The sequence below is a fragment of the Parambassis ranga genome, chromosome 6, assembly GCF_900634625.1.
Source record: "Parambassis ranga chromosome 6, fParRan2.1, whole genome shotgun sequence".
Classification (NCBI taxonomy): domain Eukaryota; kingdom Metazoa; phylum Chordata; class Actinopteri; family Ambassidae; genus Parambassis; species Parambassis ranga.
The window spans coordinates 15,829,629-15,849,744 of record NC_041027.1 but is presented as its reverse complement, the minus strand read 5'-3'; the positions used below and the strand labels follow the sequence as shown (position 1 = coordinate 15,849,744).

Sequence of the window (20,116 nt, the reverse complement as noted above, 5' to 3'; positions counted from 1 at the left end):
TGTTAACTTTAAAGTTTATTTAAAGGACAAAGTCAATGATGAAGCAGTTTGAGTGACAGCTGGGGACTGACCAATCACAGACCTGCCTCAAGAAAGGCTCACCGGGAGTGGAGGGAGGATCACACACACACACACACTTACTGCAGGATGATTGACAGAGCTAATTAAAAGCAGTGTGTGCAGATTCTGCCTCACACACACACACACACACATTTAAATAACATATAACATTAAACCCAGTGGCTGATTTGTGCGACTCAGCAACGACCTGTAATAACAGTTATGATGATGAGGATGTCGAGTCTGATGATGATGGATGTGTTTCTGTGTGTGTGTGTGTGTGGTGTCTTTAACATGGATGATTAATGTAGGCTTAATTACCTGAAATGACGGACACACACCTGACCGCCTGCCTGTCAGTCTCACTGAATGAAAACATGGCGGACATGACAGCACCTCTCAGGAGAAGCCAAGATGCTCAGGTTGCCCCCTGGTGGCCGGTCCACCCTTGAGGGGCGGGGCCTCCACACCACCTGACTCATTGTTACATCTGCTGGTTGGTCCAGGGGATGAGGGGCAGAAATACTGGACCTGTGATCTTACTCCTGCCGCCCTGGTGGCAGGCTGCGTCAGCGTCTTCACCGGATGCAGTACCTGGACACACACACAGAGGACACACACACACGACACATGATGTCACCAGAACAAGATGGCAGCCCCCATCTCTGAGCAGCTCCGGCAGTGAAGTCGAAACATATCAACCATCTTGGTGATGGTCCGCTCCATTGGAAATACATGAATCAGTATGTTGATGAAGGATTCTGGTGGGTTTGGCGTGCGTGCTCCTTTCGTGTGTTTGAGCGCCCTCCTGACGTTTCTCCGTCTGTGGTGACATGAAGCCGCCGCTTCGTGTTCACTGACATTTGTGAACATCAGGACTCTGACTGTGTTCAAAGCTGCAGCCGGGCAGCTCTGTGTGAGGCAGGCTCACAGCTGGATCCAGATGCTGACATTCAGGGGGTCAAAGGTCAGACGGACGAGCTTTACCGAAGCTCAGCCGATATTCAGATCAGGCCGAGTGTAGAGGGGAAGGCGGCGCTGCGTGCTGCTTGTTCGTCTGAAGGTCATTACCATGGATTCAGGAGCTCGTTAGCTGATATAACAGTAATGCTTTAATTAGTCATAGATACACAGGCGGCCCAGCAGCTGCTTCCAGTGTTTACACAGTTTGTGCTCTAATTGTTTAATTGTTTTCAGAGTGTAAATGTTCTCTGGGCTGTTAGTCGCTCGTTAACAAACCTTCCACCTCATTAATTAACTTCATACAGTGTGAGGAAACGTCTGACAGAGTGCATCTCAAACTCTGGACAGAGGAACTTCCTCCACGAAGCAACGCCTCAGCTTTGACAGAAGGAACCGTGGCGCTCAGTGAAGCGCTCAGAGCAGCTTTGTCATTGTTTGAGTACAGTAATCTGAGGAGTCCACTTGAAATCACAGTGTGAAGCAGGGAGGAGCTGATGGAAACAGTTTTTCACTCTGAACAAAGGTCACACTCATCAAACTCTGAGACATGAGTGGACGTGTGGCGGCCTTCGATCTGAAAGGCGGACTTTAATTCTGTTAGGTTGAAATGAATCAGAGACTTTAACTGACTCAAGTTCAGCCAGTGAGAATCATCCTGCAGAGCTTCAGCAGCTCGGCTAATTTACTGTCTGATGATGTTTGGACCAAAGTGTTAATATTTCACAGCTGAAGTGAGGAGGAGGAGGAGGAGGAGCAGCAGATGTAGAGCCTCTCAGCAGTCGAGCTTTTTACTGGAGCTCAGCGTCTCCCTCTTCATGTCTTTAATTGACTCCCTCTCCTCTGTCCTCCCTCCTTCCTCTCTCTTCATCTCTCTGTCTGATTTTAGCTGCAGGGCTCGCTCAGCGTTGTTTCTCTCTGCAGCTGATTGGTTGCTGAATTACTGAGGGAATCACTGTGATTGGCAGCTGAGAGCCCACAGTAACAGCTTGGCAGGAAGAACACAGGACTACTAATTACTGAGGAGTGTGTGTGTGTGTGTGTGTGTGTGTTCTTGTCGTTAGATGATGTGACGATCATGCTGTTCCCAGCGGTCATCAGAGAAGATTAGCTCCTATTGCCAGGGGACACACACACACACACACACACACACACACACACATTCCTAGAGCCAGAAACAGAGAACCTGAAGTGAAGCCCGCTGAGTCCTGCAGACCTCTGAAGATGTCTGTAGTCTTGGAAGGAGGATCAGAGCGCCTTGTGGAGCGCTGAGATCCTGTAAGACAACAGACTGCTGGTTTACAGTCGTTGAGTTACACTTCCTGGAGGTGATGGTTCTTCAGGAGAAGGGTCACCACACAAGTTCTTTGGGTATCTCCAGGATCATGCCCCATGCTCTTTAGAACGTTCTCCAGGACAGTAGAAGGAGGTTCTCTGAGAAGGGAGATCTCTGCAAAAAGAGAGAGGATTTGTTGTCCAGGACAGCAGAAAGTTTCCTTCACCAGAATCATGATGTTCTTTGGAACAAGATGAAACTCTTTCAGAGGGTCTTCAGGCCCAGAGGATTTTTAGATGGTTCTGTTAGGCAGGAGGGTGCTCTTCGAGGCCACAGAGGTTTCTGCAGGACAGGAATAGATTCTTCAGCCTATGATGATGTTCTTCAGAGGTTCTTCTCCGACAGCAGTGCCTTGTGTCCTGCAGTTCATTAGGCCGTGCATGGCAGACCCTTAAAGCCAGCCGAGCTGCCGTGTGGAGCTGATGAGCTGTGATCCTCAGAAAGTCTGAACTTTGTTTAATGATGAAAAACGTGCAATTCCCCTTTAAGGTTTTTCCCTGCAGGACAAAACACTGCCTCAGTCAGTGTGTGTGTGTGTGAGTGAGCAAGTGAGTGAGTGAGATGATTGATGATTAGATCTGTTCAGATCTATCAGAGGGCTCAGAGTTTAGAGGACGAGAGCACCCTGAAGCATTATGGGAAATATCACATTCCCTCTAATGTTGACTCTGATTAGTGTGTGTGTGTGTGTGTGTGTGTGTGTGTGTGCATGCGAGAGAGAGACCTGTTGGACATCCACACTACAGGTCCATCACAGGTCTGCAGATGAATGTGTCAGACTGAACTGAAGCAGAAACAGGAAGTCACCAGTGTTTTAACAAATCATTTCACAGCAGCTTAAAATGTATGATCCCACATACTCTGTGTGTGTGTGTGTGTGTGTGTGTCATTAGCAGCACTCTAAAAAACAGTAACGAGAGCCATAAAAGGAAAAATTGAAGTTTTAATGTGAGGTGGTCATCATGCAGCTGCTGTGTGTGTGTGTGTGTGTGTGTGTGTGTGTGCAGGGTTTGTCTGGAGGCTGGTCAGTTTGTCTCGTTAATGACCCCTCCCCAACTTAACGAGATAATAATGAGAGCTCATTAAGACAGGCGGACGGACGGAGCTCGGCAGTAAAACTCAGTTACTGCTCGTCACTTGCTCGGTACCTGCTGAAACCATGGCAACCAGACTGGACAGATTAGGAGGCATGTTTCACTGGAACTGTTCGGTCTGTCAGCGTCAGGGATCCATGTCGGGGTCCTTCTCTGTTCAGGTCAATTGTCATGGTGACCACTGAACTCCTCCTCCATCTTGGGTCTGAGGGTGAACCAGTGGATGCTGTCAGTGTGCCTACAGGAAGTGATGTCACCATGGTGGGCCGAGGATGAAGACTGTCAGTATAATACATATAAAACATATTGTATGAAACACTAAGATGGAGTCAAATTAGTGAAATATGCTGCATGATGAATGCCATCTCTAAAAAGTGCAGGAGGCAGGAAGCGTGTTTTATCTGAGGAAACCTTCTGATCGCACATGAAAGCCGAGCGATGAATAAAAGATGAAAGCAGTGGAGGTGTGTTAATGACGCCGCCTTTAACCCCTTATTATTACTACACAGCTCAAAGAAATGAAGGGAACACTGAAATAACCTGGGCCTCCACACATGGAGTATTCCACTTCATTCATTACTGAACACACTGAAGACAAAAGAACAATGATCAATGTAAATCAAAGTTATTAACCCATGGAGGTCTGGATTTGGAACCATCCTCCAAATCAAAGTGTAAAATCACATCACAGGCTGAAACTCTTCAAGACGAGTCAACGCCTGGGCATGCTGAGGGATCTCCTCCAGATATGGTCTCACAGTGGGTCTGAGGGTCTCATCCTGGTACCTGATGGCAGTCTGGGAATCTCTGGCCAGCACATGTTTGGATTAATGATCTGTTCGTTGTTATTGGATGTGACCATGTGGAGCTGATCCTGGTTCTGACCTGCTGGCTGTCTTCAGTGGTCATGTGACTCTTTCTGCCTGGATGCTCCTAACGAGCGTCTGATGAAACTTTCCCTCCTCTTCATCTCTTTGAAGTGTGTGTGTGTGTGTGTGTCTGTGTGTGTGTGTGTGTGTGTGTCTGTGTGTGTGTGTGTGTGTGTGTGTGCGTGTGTCTGTGTGTGTGTGTGTGTGGTAGCAGGCCTGGACGGTGACTGCGCGGCTGTGGCAGCTTATGGCCACCAGGTGGAGTCCCATGTCCCAGTCTGGACAGGTATTGCTCTGCAGTGCTAACGGGACGTTTAGCTTGCTTCCTCCTCATTAATCAGCTCCTCTTCTTCTCATTAGCTCTGTGTGACTCTGATGTTCAGCAGCATTTATTGATCTGCAGTGTGAGTGTGTGAATTCATTATTGGAATGCAGTTAATAACAGAAACACAGAGGCTGTTTATTTATGAGCGTGAGGCTGCTCCGCCGACCTCTGACCTCTGACTGTAGCCGTGGAAACACACTCACCTGCGGCGGTTGATGGGACTGCAGATTCTGCAGCAAGTCAGAGTTCAACAAAACTTCCTCTCATTAACAGCCGACCTCTGACCTCCAGAGCTGTTTACTTAAGGAGATTCATTCACTTACCCCCCACACCTGAACTCACCACAGCATGCGCTCTAATGAAGCAGCACACACGGTGTTAACACTTAGGTTCCGTGTGACTTCCTGTGTTCACAGGACCCCTTCACTGGCCGTGCTCACACACACTTCCTGCTCCGCTGTGTGTCGACCGCAGACCGGATCGATCCACTGGACCGGGCCGCTCCTGATCGTACTGTTTTCTTTACAGTGGGAATGTTTGGGAACTTTGGAGGCGGGGCTTATAGTTCTGGACATTGTTGATTGGTCGAGACTTGAAGTGGGCGGAGTTTTCCTGCCTCTGTCACACTAACAATAACATGTGACTAAAATGATGGAAATCATCATCAATCAACACACACACACACACTGACTACAGGAGAAACACACAGTCTGTTCCAGCAGGAGTGTGTCTGTGTGTGTGTGTCTATGTGTGTGTGTCTATGTGTGTGTGTGTGTTCCAGCAGGAGTGTGTGTGTCTGTGTGTGTGTGTGTGTGTTCCAGCAAGAGTGTGTGTGTCTATGTGTGTGTGTCTGTGTGCGTGTGTGTGTGTCTGTGTGTGTGTCTGTGTGGGTGTCTGTGTGTCTGTGTGTGTTTCAGCAGGAGTGTGTGTGTCTGTGTGTGTGTCTGTGTGTGTGTCTGTGTGCGTGTCTGTGTGCGTGTTGCAGCAGCATGTCCCTGGGCTCCTCTTTGTTGTCTCTGATAAACAGACTCTGGATCTGGTCCAGCCTGGTGCAGCTCTCTGTCCTGGTGGACTCGGGCTGATCCGGGTCCCTGAGCTCTGGACTCTTCCAGGGCTCTCCAGGATGTTCCAGATCCGTCTGATGTCTCTTCAACGTGCAGCGGCTGCAGCAGACGGAGCCAGAGAGATGCTGAGAAGGAGGTCATGCAGGTTCTTTTCTGTCTGTCACCGTGGCGACACATCTACATAGTGAATCCCTCAGTGGGACGTCCGAGGATGACATCACTGACCCTGAGCGAGACTCAGAGAAAGTTGTGTCCTCTGGGACTCGGCGTGTCTCTGAGTCACTGAGGCCGTTTTTTTCTGTCATCCGGTCCAAGTGACGAACGTCCTGCTCCCTCCTCCACTCTCCCTCTGTCTTTTCTTCCTCTCCTTCCTCCTCTTTCTTTCTTCTTCTACTCTTTGGCCCTCTTCTTATTCTCTTCTTCTGTTCTTCCTACTGCTGCAGTCTGCTGAACTCTCACTGCACCATTTATTAGTAGAACCACAGCTCCACCGACAGGACCAGCAAGAAACTACAGCACACTTAATGAGAGGATGTAGAAGAGGATGGTGGTGGTGCAGCGGTTAGCACGCTGAGACCCAGAGAGACAGGTTCAGCAAAGGGTGGAGGATAGGACGGAGACAGACACACACAGAGACACACAAAGAGAGACACACACACAGACACACACAGAGACACACACAGAGACACACAAAGAGAGACACACAGACACACACACACAGACACACAGACAGACACACACACACAGACACACACAGACACACACACACACAAAGACACACACACACAGACTGACACACACACACACACAAAGTCACACACACACACAGACACACACACACAGACACACAGACAGACACACACACACAGACACACACACACACACAGACTGACACACACACACACACAAAGTCACACACACACACAGACACACACACAGAAATACATACACACAGCCACATACAAAGACACACACACACACAGACACAGACACACACACACACACAGACTGACACACACACAGACTGACACACACAGACACACACACACAGACACACACACACAGACACACACTCCTCTGGGATGTCATTTGAACACTTTGACCGAACAGTTTTCTTCATTCTTTTTGCTGCAGACTGACAGAAAATCAATTAAACCTTCATCTCTCCTCCTCTTCCTCGTCAGTCTACTCTCAGTGGCTCCTGCTACAAACAAGCATCATCTGGGTACCATGGCAACCACTATCCACACAGGGAATAACAGTGATGACATCATCAGTGGTAGAGAAGTTCATAATAGTAAGTCAGTCAGTTTATGCTGTGTGGGCAAGCTGTCTGACCTCTGACCCTCGTCCACACACACACACTGTGGTGGGTCTGCGTGCTGGTTGGAGAGTAATCAATCATACAGCTGTCAGACCTGCCAATCAGAGTGACTGTTACAGCTGTGTTTGTGTGTTGCTTGGTTGAACTTAGCAGCTGTAAAACGCGTGCACACACACACACACCCCTGTCTGTTTCATAGTGTCTGATTGGAGAAGCAGGAACACGTGGTCACATGTCACAGCTTCGAGTTCACTTCAACAAACTGTGTTCTTTAAACTTCACACACACACACACACACACACACAGAGGCTGTCAGCTGCCAGTCAGACAGAAATCAATAAAAGTGTAAAGGCCGTTAAAGTTAATATTTCATCTGAGTGGTTGCCAGGGAACCAATTAATGGAGGGAGTGATGTGTGTGCGTATGTGTGTGTGCATGCATGTCTGTGTGTGTATGCATGTGTGTTGGGGTGTGCGTGCGTGTGTGTGTGTGTGTGTGTGTGTGTGTGTGTGTGTGTGTGTGTGTGTGTGTGTGTGTGCGTGCGTGCGTGTGTGCGTGCGTGTGTGTGTGCGTGTGTGTGTGTGTGTGTGTGTTGGGGTGTGTGTGTTTTACAGCTGCTGTGGGGACGCACTGGTCGCTCGGAGGTCAGGACCTAGGTCTTTAAAGCACCATGAAGACACTGAAGGTTTCATCAGCACACACTGATTTTAAAATCAGAGCACAAACCAAAACTGCAGTTCCTCAAGTGGCCACTTGGGGGTGGCTGCTAAAGCTGTCTGTCTAACATCAATGGTCCATTTAAGCTCCACCTCCAACAGTTAGGCAGACTAAGGTGCTGCCAAGGTGGCAACACAGAAGTCACATGGACTATCAGGGCCCTGAACCAAGAGTCTGGTTCAGGGCAAGAGTCTCAGCCAGGCCACTTGACATCTTGACAACGTAACACAGCAATCTTTACACATATGCTAACCGCTACATGCTAGCTTTCAAAGCGGCTTGTTGTGTTTCGTCCTTGATCTGATTGGTTGAAGAACTGGAGGACCTGGTCCTGCAGCAGTTAGAAGAGAGACATATGTGGATTGATAGTGTTCGGCTGAAAGGAAAGGGTTAATGTGGAAGTTTACTCTATGCTGCTGTCATATTTATAACTTTATGTCTTTTTGTGTCTCATGAAGAATTCATTGCACTGAAACGAGAACAAAGAGAAGAAGCAGGAGGGTGTCTGCTCAGCAAAATAAAAGCATGTGAAATGCCACCAGGAGCTGAAGCGGGCCTTTAATCTGACGCACGCTTCATTTCTTATTCTGTTGTTTCTGAGATGTTTCCACGCCGACGGCAGAAAGAGGAGTCAGAGCTGACACACAGAGAGGGAACGTCTGCTTCTCTGAGTCTGAAACATTCATAATCCTGAAGAAACATCAATCTGATTCGGACCTGAACCAGATCTTTATAAACCAGCAGATCATCAAACCTGCAGCGGAGGCTAAACCTGCACTGATGTGTTCACCAGGTTAGGTGGAGGAAGCTCAACCGGCTGAACGAACGACAGCACCTGATCATACTTCCTGCAGCACTGAGCCTATTTGTCTGGACGTAGGAGGAAGAGGAGGATGAGGAGAAGTGGTTTTGGTGTTTTGGGGCCTCTGGGATGAAGATTTTCCGCTCAGAATCCTTCAACATGAAGATGATGAGAAACAAGTCAGACGGAGCTGTGGAGGACGGCAGGACGGCGGCGGGAAGTGGAGGGGCGGAGGACCTGAGGGACCGGAGCAGAATCTAAAACAGCGTTTAGCACTCGCTGACCTTCACCCCCCTCCGCTCACTCCTCTTCCTCTCCTTGTTCTCTCGCTCTGTTTGGTCAAACAGCTTTCAGACGTTTAGCTGAACCTCAGGAGAAATCTGACATCCTCCTCCATCAGTCCGTCCTCCGTGACCAAGTCCACCCTAATCAGTACACAGTCAGCAGTGCTCAGGATTAATCTGCTACAGATTACAGATTACATTCAATCCAAGCTGTAATGTGAGCTGTTAGCTGTGCTGCACATTCAAAGTTTAAACTGCAGTTTCCTGATGTTACTGCGCCCCTCTGCTGCCACCTGCTGCTCACACACAGTTACTGCAGGAACAGTCTGCTCATGTCACGTGTTTCCGGTCGAATAGATTATTACAGAATGGTTTTATTCACAGAGCTGTGTTCACGTTCATCAGCGGTTAGTTTTTAACCCCAGAGTCTCCAGATGTCTTCAAAGCACTTTTAAAGCTTTTGCGTCCTCTGTTGTTTTCTTATGTTTGACGTCACACAATTTGAAATGGAGGCAAACGTGGACAACGTGACCTGTCAAAGGAGCAAAAATACGACTTCCGGTCTAGTCAGAGGACTTCAAAATAAGAGTGGGACATTCACTTGTGACATTGCAGACGTGCATGTCGGTTTTACCGGGAGTGCAGGCATGAATAGGTGTGTGTCTGTCACTGCTGCCACATGATGGAAATAAACAAACAGATCAGATGGACGATTCAATTCAGTTCAATTCAATTCAGTTCAATTCAATTCAGTTCAGTTCAGTTCAGTTCAGTTCAGTTCAGTTCAATTCAATTCAATTCAGTTCAATTCAGTTCAGTTTTATTTATACAGAGCATTTTACAATCAGAAATTGTCTCAAAGCGATTCACAGAAACCCAGAGCCTGAACCCCCTAAGAGCACTGTGGCAAGGAAACACTCCCTTTAAGAGGAAGAAACCTTGAGCAGGACCCGTCAACTTAAGGGGGAACCATCCTGTTCCTAGTCAGCCGGGTAGAAGAGGAGAAGAAGAGGGAGACAGGACAGAGAGGATGAAGGAGAGAGAGGAGAAGAAGAGGGAGACAGGACAGAGAGGATGAAGGAGAGAGAGGAGAAGAAGAGGGAGACAGGACAGAGAGGATGAAGGAGAGAGAGAGAGAGAGAGAGAGAGAGAAACAGTGATTATATTCTAATGATATCTATAAATATCATCAGTCCATAAGTAGTAATAGTAATTTGATAGTAATCAAAGCAAAGATGAGCAGCAGAGGCTGATGAAGTCGATGAGCACAGGAGAGATCAGGGGCCGGACTGAGTCAGCATGCAGGTCTGAGACCTGCAGAGAGAGAGAGAGGGAGAGAGAGAGAGAGCGAGGCACAGAACTACAGGAAGACAGTGAACACAGATTATGAGATGAAATGACCAGTATGAGACTAAGGAGAGTAGAGGAGAGGAGAGGTCAGAGGTCAGAGGTCAGAGGGAACCTGGGCCCAGAGCAGCATAGCTGTGCTGAGTTTAGATTTTATCTGCTCTACCTGTAACTGTACCTACAGCCCCACACACTGTTGATGATGTACACAAACTATAAATATTAACCCATAAGGACACAAACGAAAGCTTTGACTTCAATGTTATTTCATATAGAAAATGATCAGGCTGGATCATAGTTAATGAGGAGCATCGATCATGTGATGATCGATCCATCGAGCTGTTTTTGTTGAGCCTCGGTGCTTTTATTGTGACACACCAGGCCAGCCTCGTACCGGAAGCGGTGGTGGTTGCTGTGAGCTTGGAGCGGCCGGTCGACAGAAGGTCGCACCGACACAGGGTTCAGCGGCTCGGCCCGGTGGACGTTCGCCTTCTGTCTGCGTGAGCGGGAAACCGAGCGGCATTCTTCCGGGATTATCAGAAATGCTAACAGTTTAACTCGTTAGCTGCCAGGCTGTTAGCTGTTAGCATGCAGTGCGCTAACGTTGTGAAGAAGAGGAGTTTGGAGACGGTGGTGGAGCCGTGGAGCTGCACACCGGTGAGACACCTGTGAGAGAGGAGGAGGTGGAGGAGGGGGAGGTGGAGGAAGAGGAGGAGGAGGAGGTGGAGGAGGAGGGGGAGGTGGAGGAAGAGGAGGTGGAGGAGGAGGAGGAGGAGGGGGAGGTGGAGGAAGAGGAGGTGGAGGAGGAGGAGGAGGGGGAGGTGGAGGAAGAGGAGGAGGAGGAGGAGGAGGAGGTGGAGGGGGAGGAAGAGGAGGAGGTGGAGGAAGAAGAGGAGGAGGAGGAGGAGGAGGAGGAGGAGGAGGAGGAGGAAGCAGCTGGTGGCAGTTTAACTGCAGTAATGTCCAAGTGCAGTGCTCAGTAGTGTGTGACCTTTGTTGACCCCTACACACTCTGATCAGTTATCAGTTGTCCCTCACGTCCTCAGTCTGCTCTCTGAGACGTCATCGAGTCTGTCTCCTTCACACTAAGAGCCTCTGTCAGAGAAATGCATCGATCAGTTTTGTCATGTGATCATTGATTTCAGAAGCGGATGTGTTTGGAGGCGGAGCTCCCAGCTGAATGTCCAATGGAACTGTCCCAGAGTCCGGCTGTGGCCGGCCAGCAGCAGCAGGTCAGTGCGGGGTGTTGATGCGGTGACGCTTTGTGGGGAAGCCTCTCATAACGTGTGCTCGTGCAGGTCGGTCCGGTCCGGCCCAGGTCTTCTCCGCTCCGCTGTCCCAGATGTCTCGGAGGAGAACCAGTAAGAACAAACGTTTGTGATTGGCTGTTCACAGTCCGCCGGCCTCTGACGACGTCCTGTGTTTCAGGGTCACATCAACCACATCCTGGGCCTCTGAGCGGGAGGAAGAGGAGGAAGAGGAGGAGTCCAGGCCTGGGAGCTGCAGCGTCTCCCCGTCCAATCATATTCTGCTTGTTTTTTTAGTAATGCTGCTGCATGATGTCATCATGACCACGCCCCCAAATGGATTGATCAGGTGTGATATCCCCTGCTGATGATGATTGCAGCCCGTGGTCTTCATCAGCTGATTCTTCATGTGTCATGGAGATCGACCCCCCCCCCCCCCCCCCCCCACCTGCCTGATGATTGGTTCAGTTAGGTGTGATGTGTCTGGTTTACATCAGCTAATCAGTAATCAATGACTGTTATTATTCTATTGATCTCTGACCTCCACACTCCTCATGAGGCGTTCACTGTTTCTTGGTGCAGACAGTAAAGGGCTATTACAAACTACTACACTCAGACGCTGCCTGAAAGTCTGCCCGGTTTTCAGGGTTCAACAGCTTCTCAGTATTAAAGTAAGATTAAGATTTACTTTATTAATCCCCAGGGAAATTAGATTATTATTGTTGTATTATTGAGACATTTGTCAAACAAAGTGCTCACAGAGCTCTGCTGCTTTTATTGTGACAGTCTGACTGACAGGAAACAGCCTAAAATCATGACAGATGTCAGATTATAGGATTACATGTTTGTACAGTATCGAGGTGGCTTTTGAATCGTAATTTAAGTGAAATCAGGAGTTAAAGGGATTTAAAATGTTGAATGAGAAGAGTAATGTGGCATTAAGTGATTCAGAAAATTTATATTTTTATATTTTTACATTCTGACTGAAAGTAACAGCTTCCTACAGAGTGCTATTTTTACATCTGGGGCTGACCAATCAAAGGGCTGCGTTTGTACTGTAGTCTAATTTTTGAAAATAAAACATTTGACTGAATTCTGAAGTGGTCTTTGGACTCAGCAGGCAGCTGATTGGCTCACCATCTCTTTGTTGTCGTCCCTCATGGGTTTCATCCAATCAGATTGCTTTGTTATCAGACTGACCTTTGTCATAAAGGATACTGATTGGTTCAGAGGTTGAGAGTGGTCGGTCATGTGACCCCGAAGCTTTGACTGACAGCAGATATTCCTGCACACAGGTGAGTTGCAGTGTTGTTTGAAGTAGATGAATCTGTTTGACATGTTCTCTGTTCTCTAGTTCTGCAGAATAAAGTTTGTAGTTTTGAAACAACTTTATTGAACTTTCTGAGAAGACAAATTGTGACGAGTAATCAGCGTCTTTATACATGGTCAGAACCATGTTTCCTTTATTACCAGTCTCTATGCTAAGCTAACAGTTTCCCTCTGTTCCCAGTCTCTATGCTAAGCTAACAGTTTCCCTCTGTTCCCAGTCTCTATGCTAAGCTAACAGTTTCCCTCTGTTCCCAGTCTCTATGCTAAGCTAACAGTTTCCCTCTGTTCCCAGTCTCTAAGCTAACAGTTTCCATGTGTTCCCAGTCTCTATGCTAAGCTAACAGTTTCCATCTGTTCCCAGTCTCTGTGCTAAGCTAACAGTTTCCATCTGTTCCCAGTCTCTATGCTAAGCTAACAGTTTCCAAATGTCCTGGTCTCTGTCCAAGGTGGAGAACTGTCTGCCGGGATAAGTCAGTCTCCAAACACTCTCTCCAGCTCCTGAAGCCCCCTTGTACTGATCCCGGCGCCGCCCATCCTCCTCTGGAACACCTGGAGACACAAACATGATAAGAGGTCTGAGACTCACCTGCCGCTCTGTGTGTCTGAATGACTTGAAACACCTCAGACAACAATGGTCTCCAACAGAAGACAACTTGAAGACATCTGCCTGTGGAAAACTCGCCGTGCAGCGTCCTCCGTCCTCTCTCAGTCCATGTCACAGTACGCCTGCACTCAGTCAGTGGGCTCAGTGTGTGTGGCTCTGAGTGACATGTTGAACACATCATACAAGGACCAGTCTGCATCCAGAGAGGATCTGACGTGGATCTGATGGGGTAGAAGGTTCTTGTCCTTATGGTGGATGCTGCTGCAGTCAGCCGGAGGGACGCGGACTGGACAACACTGGAGCCAGCAAAGACTGCGGAGGGGATCATGTCTGTGTCCCTCAGTGTAGGCCTGTAGCAGCGTAGCTGTGATGATATCCTGAATTTCCCCTTGGGGATCAGTAAGTATCAATATGTATCTGATGAAGGCTCAGGACTAGTCATCCTACTGGAACTGTGGATGAAGGCAGACCTATGAAATCACATTTAGACAGGTGTCAGAGCAGCAGTGTGTCCATGTTGACCCCCATCCACTGCTGGACGGACACATCATGGCACCAGAGCCAGGGGAGGCAGGGTGCTGCTCTGGGTGCTGCTCTGGGTGCTGCTCTGCTGGGAGGCCTCCAGTTCTGCCATTCATGTGAATCTTTCAGGTATGAGGACCTCACCGGGTTTTATCAGCTGGGAAACTAATAAAGAATGAAGCGTGTCCACTGATTACAGCACAAACAAACACACAGGAAGTCCTTCTTCGGAATATTTATTGAACCAAAAACACCAACGTGAACTCAGAAGTGGCAGCAGCAGCCGTCTGTGCTGCTTCATGTAGAAACCATCTAAACAGGAACAAAAGAGAAGAAATGAGGCTCGGCCCCGCCCTCCTCGGCTGTCAGTCACTCAGGTGGCTTTGGCTCTCTTGGCTGCAGGAGCTTCACCTGCTCAGGTAACACAGATACAGCAGCTCATGAGTGAAGCTGAACTGTTCATGGAATCAGTAGCCTGCAGCTACAGAAAGACCGAGGACACCTACAGTCTGCTGGCTCCTGCAGCGCCTCCTGCTGGCCGGGCGCCTCCTGCTGGCTGTTAGTGGTGTAGATGATCCCGCTGGCGGTCTTCCTGGTTTCTGAACACAGACAAAGAGTTTTAAATGTTTCCTCTCTGCTGCACAGGTCTGCAGAGCCGGAGCACTTCCTGAGGACTGACCTGCGTGCAGTAAAACTGCTCGGCAGGTGGAAGAAACGGCTTCTTTAGCATCTCCGTCTGACAAACCGAACAATAGACCTCTGAGGGGAAACATCAGGAACACAACACACTGTCTGCACTAACTCCTGTATTGACCAGCGGTGGAAGGATACAGATTGGTGACATCATACGGCCCTCTGAGCTCCAGAGCCTGAAAAAGCACAGGTTCATTTACAGAGCTGCATCACAGCGGATCAATAATGATCAATGGGTCTCTGACCTTCTCAGCCGCACTGGACAGGATCACATTCTGAAAGACAGATCGGAACTTCAGCTGATATCTGTGACATCACACCAGTCAGCCAATCCTATGAGCCGAGACGCCACAGCCGCAGCAGGCCAGCAGACACCTACCTTTCCCTTACAGCTCTCCATCAGACAGGTGGCGTTGGTGATGGTGTAGCGCCTCATGGTGGAGTCTCTGATGGCTGCAGAGTACGACACCTCAAACACCACACCTCTGTCTATGGCCTCAACACACACACACACACACACACATTTACCAGAAGAAGAGGGAGGAGATGGAAGAGAAGAGGAAGAGTGAAACATTCTGGAAATGCTTGATGTCTGTTCACCCCGTTGATTGGCGCTCTCTTAAAGAAGAAGGGAAGTTTCTCCGTCACTGAGATACAGATGATGTCGACATCGTACAACATACAGGCCGCCTGAAAACACACACACACACAGACTGTCAGTGAAGGCATCTCTCTGTGACTGTGTTTACAGTGAGCAGACTGTCAGTGAAGGCATCTCTCTGTGACTGTGTTTACAGTGAGCAGACTGTCAGTGAAGGCATCGCTCTGTGACTGTGTTTACAGTGAGCAGACTGTCAGTGAAGGCATCGCTCTGTGACTGTGTTTACAGTGAGCAGACTGTCAGTGAAGGCATCGCTCTGACTGTGTTTACAGTGAGCAGACTGTCAGTGAAGGCATCGCTCTGACTGTGTTTACAGTGAGCAGACTGTCAGTGAAGGCATCGCTCTGACTGTGTTTACAGTGAGCAGACTGTCAGTGAAGGCATCGCTCTGTGACTGTGTTATAGCTGAAGACAGAGTCCAGCTGCCTGGGACTTAATGTGACCCGGATCAATGAGAGCTTCAGGGACATACTCACGTGGAAGAGTTTCTCTGAGGTCGGCTGGACAGCCAGCAGATCGAAACAACGATACTCTGCAGCGTTTGGCCTCTAACACACACACACACACAGACACACACACACTTAGTTAATAGCTATTCAACTCTGATCAATACATTGTCACCACAGGGGGCGCAGTAGAATATTATAAACACTCACAAAGTGACTGGAGTCCGACATCACCACCGTCAATCTGTTCAGCACTCTGATTGGACGGGACCGACCCTGCACCACTGGCAGCTGATCAATCAGCTCATTGATCTTCACTGGTGTGGGGATTTCCTGTTTATAAAAGTAAGTCATTTCTTTGTTTCCCTGCATGCTTGGTGTCCTTGAATGCAGCACAGCAGGTACACTCACCTGTTTCTTTTTGCTCGTTGGTTCGAACACGTAGTTGATGGCGACTGCGGAGAACCCGACTGTGGGAGGAAAACAGCATGTTCAACACACAACTACACACAACTACACACGAGTTAAACACGGGGAGAGGACTCAGCCTGAGCCCGGGGAGAGGACTGAACCCGTGCAGAGGATGAATCCTTCATATTATATATTATCCTTCATATAGGCGGCCTCAGCCCTCTGGATGGAGGTCTGCCTCCATGAACTGTGACAGAACCACGGGCGTAAACACTTCCTGGCTCAGGTGTGTCTTTGGTTCAGTGTGTGACGCGGTCTGGTCTGTCGGTGTTTGCGTTGCAGTGGAAACGATCTGCTTATAATGACGTAAAGCCGAACACACACTGATCATAGACGCGTCTTTACGCCGCCTGGCAGCCCGGGCGTGTTCTGAGCGGATCCCTCCAGGCGGAGTTCCGTGCTGGCGGAGTTACTTCCCGCACAGGAGCAGGTTCGGCTGTGAAAGTGGTGTTTTAGGCTGAGGACACTCACGGTGCGCTGCCGTCTCTATCACCGTCCGCAGGCTGCTTCTGTCCGCCGAGTACACCACGTTTAAGTCCATAAACACAGACATGATGCCGCTGCCCGCTGTCCGGCTCTGCGCCACATGGGTACCACCGCAAAGCACCTCTGGGAAATGTAGTCCTTCCTGCTCCCACCAGGAGGCGGCGTGAGATCGAGACGGTAATTCAATATTATAAACACGATATAAATAAACAAAAAGCACAGCGTCATGATAAACATAATATAAAGAGGATTTATCGAAACTGATAACGTTGTTGCTGCTGTTCCAGCAGGGGGCGAGCATGTGCAGAGAACAAAACAGAAGAAGAAGTCCTGAGCAGAGGGAAGAAAGCACTTACATGAATTAATCTGTTTGGAGATGTACCTAAAAAAGGTAAGGAAAGGGTTAATGATGTGCTTAAACACGGGATTGTTCAGTCGTGTTTAGTTTATGTGAAGGATTCCCTGACTGTTCCCGGCGTCCACACTCCAGTCCGGTGGGTGGCGGTAAATGCACCTTAAGTTGCCAATCGCCAGCTAAACTCCGAGAAGGAGAAGAAGAAGAAGAAGAAGAAGCTAAATTCCAAAAGAAGAAGAAGAAGAAGGTCACAGCAGCTGCAGGTACCTGACAAACATGAAGTCCCGCTTTTTATTAAAACTCTTCAGCGACCTGCAGCCCGCAGTCCATTTTACACGTTCTGTGTCTTCAGTATAAACCCGAGCTGAGTGTGTGTTAGCTGTTAGCTGCTCAGTGTTAGCTGCTCAGTGTTAGCTGCTCAGTGTTAGCTGTTAGCTGCTCAGTGTTAGCTGCTCAGTGTTAGCTGCTCAGTGTTAGCGGCTCAGTGTTAGCTGCTCAGTGTTAGCGGCTCAGTGTTAGCTGCTCAGTGTTAGCTGCTCAGTGTTAGCGGCTCAGTGTTAGCTGCTCAGTGTTAGCAGACAACTGAAGGTGTTTACACCAACTGAATACTGATAACACGGGGAAAGGGCAGAGTGTGTGATCAACAGCTTCTGAAGGGAACAGACTAAAGTGTCATATAATAATATATATTTGTGCCACAGTGAGGAAAACACAAAAATCATGACTTAGTGTGTTTTTTTCTCTGTAAATAAAACACACACCGTGGTGGTGGTGCTACAGCTAAGAGGCTTCTCTGTAAAGCATTTGAGCTTTATGTAGGATAGGCTAATACAGTCCCTGTGCTTCTTCGTGCTAAGCTAACAGTGCTGTCTGTCTGCAGGAAGCAGAGCAGACTGGGCCCATGCTGAGATCTCTGAGGATCTTCCCTGCCACAAAATGTCAGCTGACCCGCTGCTGCTCGGGCTTTGTGTCCAGGATGAGGTGTAGTAACTCATATAGTTGATTGACTGCTTGATTGATTGACTGACTGATTGATTGGTCCTCTCAGGTATCTGAACAGGCTGAAGGAGGATGATGCAGCATGCGCTGCAGCATTGCAGGATGGGCTGATCTTCTTGTTCCACCGTCTGTCACCTCTGTTGCAACGCACCAACAGAGGAACGCTCAGAGCGGCAGCTGTCCCTTCTTCAGGTACAGATCCACATCTCCAGGACCAGAGTCTTGGGTGCAGAACCTGAGACACACATCAGCTCTGAGCCGTGATGTTTTGTGTTCCAGATGTGCATTTGATCTTACAGAGACTCAATTCGGATGCTTCTCTGCTGAAGGAGTCTGTGCTGATTGGTTGTTCTGAGCAGAACCAGGCTCAGTTTTGTCTGGATGTTGGTATGAACACAATAGATCCAGATTACTCTGCTGTAAGGTCCTGAATGTGCTGGGCTGTGCTGGTTCTAATGTTCTGTCTGTGTTCAGGAGAACTCAATCAGGCTGCAGTAGAAGAAGAGTTTGGGGGAACCTTCATTGATCTGAGGAAAGCCTTCCTTATTCTGGCAGGAGCCGAGGTGCCACTAGTGGCCAAGGTGAGTAACTGCAGCTGATCTCCAGTTCTCGCCAGAACTAGAGCCCATTGTGTGTGTGATCCGACTTGTGGCCTAGACTTCGGTCTGTCCTGCAGGGTCAGGCTCTGCTGCGATGGCACCAGACCAGCAGATTCTGCAGCGCCACAGGTGAGCTGACCCACCGGAACCAGGCAGGCAGCCAGAGAGTCTGCAACAGCATCATCTACTACCCGAAGGTAACAGCCAGACACCACATCCAAATCAATGCTAAACTAGCCTGCATCCCTGTTGTGTCCGACGGGTTCCTGGCTGATGGTTTCTGTTTCCTCCTGCAGATGTCTCCGGTCGTGATCGTCCTAGTGTCCGATGGCAGGCGCTGTCTGCTGGGCCGTCAGTCATCATTCCCTCGTGGAATGTACAGCGCTCTGGCTGGCTTCTGTGACATGGGTCAGTGTCACAGTGAAGACTCGGCTGTCCACCACTTGTTATCCTGTGTATAATTGTGTGTATGTGTGTCTGACCCAGGGGAGACCCTGGAGGAAACCCTGTGCAGGGAGGTGGCAGAGGAGGTGGGCCTCGAGGTTCAGAGCTTCTCCTACAGCTCCTCACAGCACTGGCCTTTTCCTCACAGCTCCTTCATGCTGGGCTGCCACGCCAGTGTTCGCCCCACCCACACTCAGGTATACCTCACACAGCTTGTACAGGCAGAATGAAGTCGGAGCAGAGACGCCCTTGTGTGACTACAGACGTTTTTTCTGTCCCCAGCTGAGTGTGGATCACTCGGAGCTGGAGGACGCTCGCTGGTTCAGTCTGGAGGAAATCACCGCTGCCTTGCACGTGAAGATTCCACCACGGAGGGGCGACCCCCCCTTCTTTTGGCTGCCACCCAAACACGCCATCGCCAACCGCCTCATCACAGAGTGGATGGAGCGGCAGCAACTTGGCAATGGCGAGGGAACTTCATGACACACACAGTCAGATGCTAACAGTGGCTAATCATGCTAACTGCATGACATTACACGACTCTGTTGTAAAGAGGACCACGGACCATCATATCCAACCATGAACAGTGACAGGAAGCACTGAGGACCTGGACCTCAGAATAAAACCCCATCAGGACCTGAGGATCTGTCTGAGCGTTCCTTCAGCCTCATGCCACCTTTGTCTGCACGTGTTGAAACGCAGCCGAACAGGAAGTACTCGCAGAGCCCATTCAGATGTTTTTATGACTGGTGGCTCTGGCTCAGAGTCAAGACAAACATTTGATAAACATGTAAAGAGTGTGTAGAACAGTTGACTAATTTAATGTCCAATAAAGCACAAAGGTCTGAACAGACAGGCTCTGTCACCTTTTGTCTTGTTGTTGTCCTTCAAATGCACAACAGAAGATTTAAAACATGATCAGAATGATTGCTGACCTTTGTCCAATCATTTTATCCATCAATAAAAACCGAAGAGGCAAATTAAAGCAGGCTGTCACTCAGTCACATGACAGCTGTTGGGGATAAATCTCTTCTTTTGAAGTGTTTTTGTGGAGACTCCCTGTAGCAGCCAGGCTAGG

The 20,116-nt window shown here is 49.0% G+C and overlaps 2 protein-coding genes across 4 annotated transcripts; one reads left to right on the top strand and one right to left on the bottom strand.

The window, feature by feature from the left end:
• Positions 1-14,104: 14,104 nt before the first annotated feature.
• rpp30 (ribonuclease P/MRP 30 subunit) lies at positions 14,105-16,758 on the bottom strand. The gene is made up of 11 exons (XM_028408632.1): positions 16,627-16,758; positions 16,096-16,154; positions 15,895-16,017; positions 15,715-15,786; positions 15,178-15,267; positions 14,957-15,073; positions 14,823-14,852; positions 14,716-14,753; positions 14,564-14,643; positions 14,391-14,483; positions 14,105-14,295 (listed from the first exon to the last, which is right to left on the bottom strand). Exons 1-11 carry the CDS (start codon positions 16,706-16,708, stop codon positions 14,258-14,260), a joined length of 822 nt encoding a protein of 273 aa, XP_028264433.1. The 5' UTR covers positions 16,709-16,758; the 3' UTR covers positions 14,105-14,257.
• On the top strand, positions 16,684-19,903 carry nudt13 (nudix (nucleoside diphosphate linked moiety X)-type motif 13). 3 transcript variants are annotated; one of them, XM_028408630.1, is made up of 11 exons: positions 16,684-16,818; positions 16,929-17,032; positions 17,132-17,259; positions 17,877-17,977; positions 18,045-18,187; positions 18,275-18,382; positions 18,470-18,576; positions 18,672-18,791; positions 18,891-19,002; positions 19,081-19,235; positions 19,321-19,903. In XM_028408630.1, exons 4-11 carry the CDS (start codon positions 17,898-17,900, stop codon positions 19,519-19,521), a joined length of 1,026 nt encoding a protein of 341 aa, XP_028264431.1. In that variant the 5' UTR covers positions 16,684-16,818; positions 16,929-17,032; positions 17,132-17,259; positions 17,877-17,897; the 3' UTR covers positions 19,522-19,903. The 3 variants fall into 3 exon arrangements, with proteins under 3 accessions (XP_028264431.1, XP_028264429.1, XP_028264432.1); XM_028408628.1 differs by having other exon boundaries at positions 16,688-16,818; positions 16,932-17,032; XM_028408631.1 differs by lacking the exons at positions 16,684-16,818; positions 16,929-17,032 and having other exon boundaries at positions 17,065-17,259; positions 17,877-17,979.
• The last annotated feature ends 213 nt before the right edge of the window (positions 19,904-20,116 follow it).

Excerpts from the sequence above, each read along its gene's own strand:
- nudt13 (XM_028408630.1), top strand. The coding sequence starts at position 17,898 with ATGCTGAGATCTCTGAGGATCTTCCCTGCCACAAAATGTCAGCTGACC. Across the intron at positions 19,003-19,080 it reads GGCTGGCTTCTGTGACATGG|GGGAGACCCTGGAGGAAACC; the intron begins GTCAGTGTCACA and ends TGTCTGACCCAG. Across the intron at positions 19,236-19,320 it reads TTCGCCCCACCCACACTCAG|CTGAGTGTGGATCACTCGGA; the intron begins GTATACCTCACA and ends TTCTGTCCCCAG.
- rpp30 (XM_028408632.1), bottom strand. The coding sequence starts at position 16,708 with ATGTCTGTGTTTATGGACTTAAACGTGGTGTACTCGGCGGACAGAAGC. Across the intron at positions 15,787-15,894 it reads TGTCGGACTCCAGTCACTTT|AGGCCAAACGCTGCAGAGTA; the intron begins GTGAGTGTTTAT and ends TGTGTGTGTTAG. Across the intron at positions 14,754-14,822 it reads TGTCCAGTGCGGCTGAGAAG|GCTCTGGAGCTCAGAGGGCC; the intron begins GTCAGAGACCCA and ends GTGCTTTTTCAG.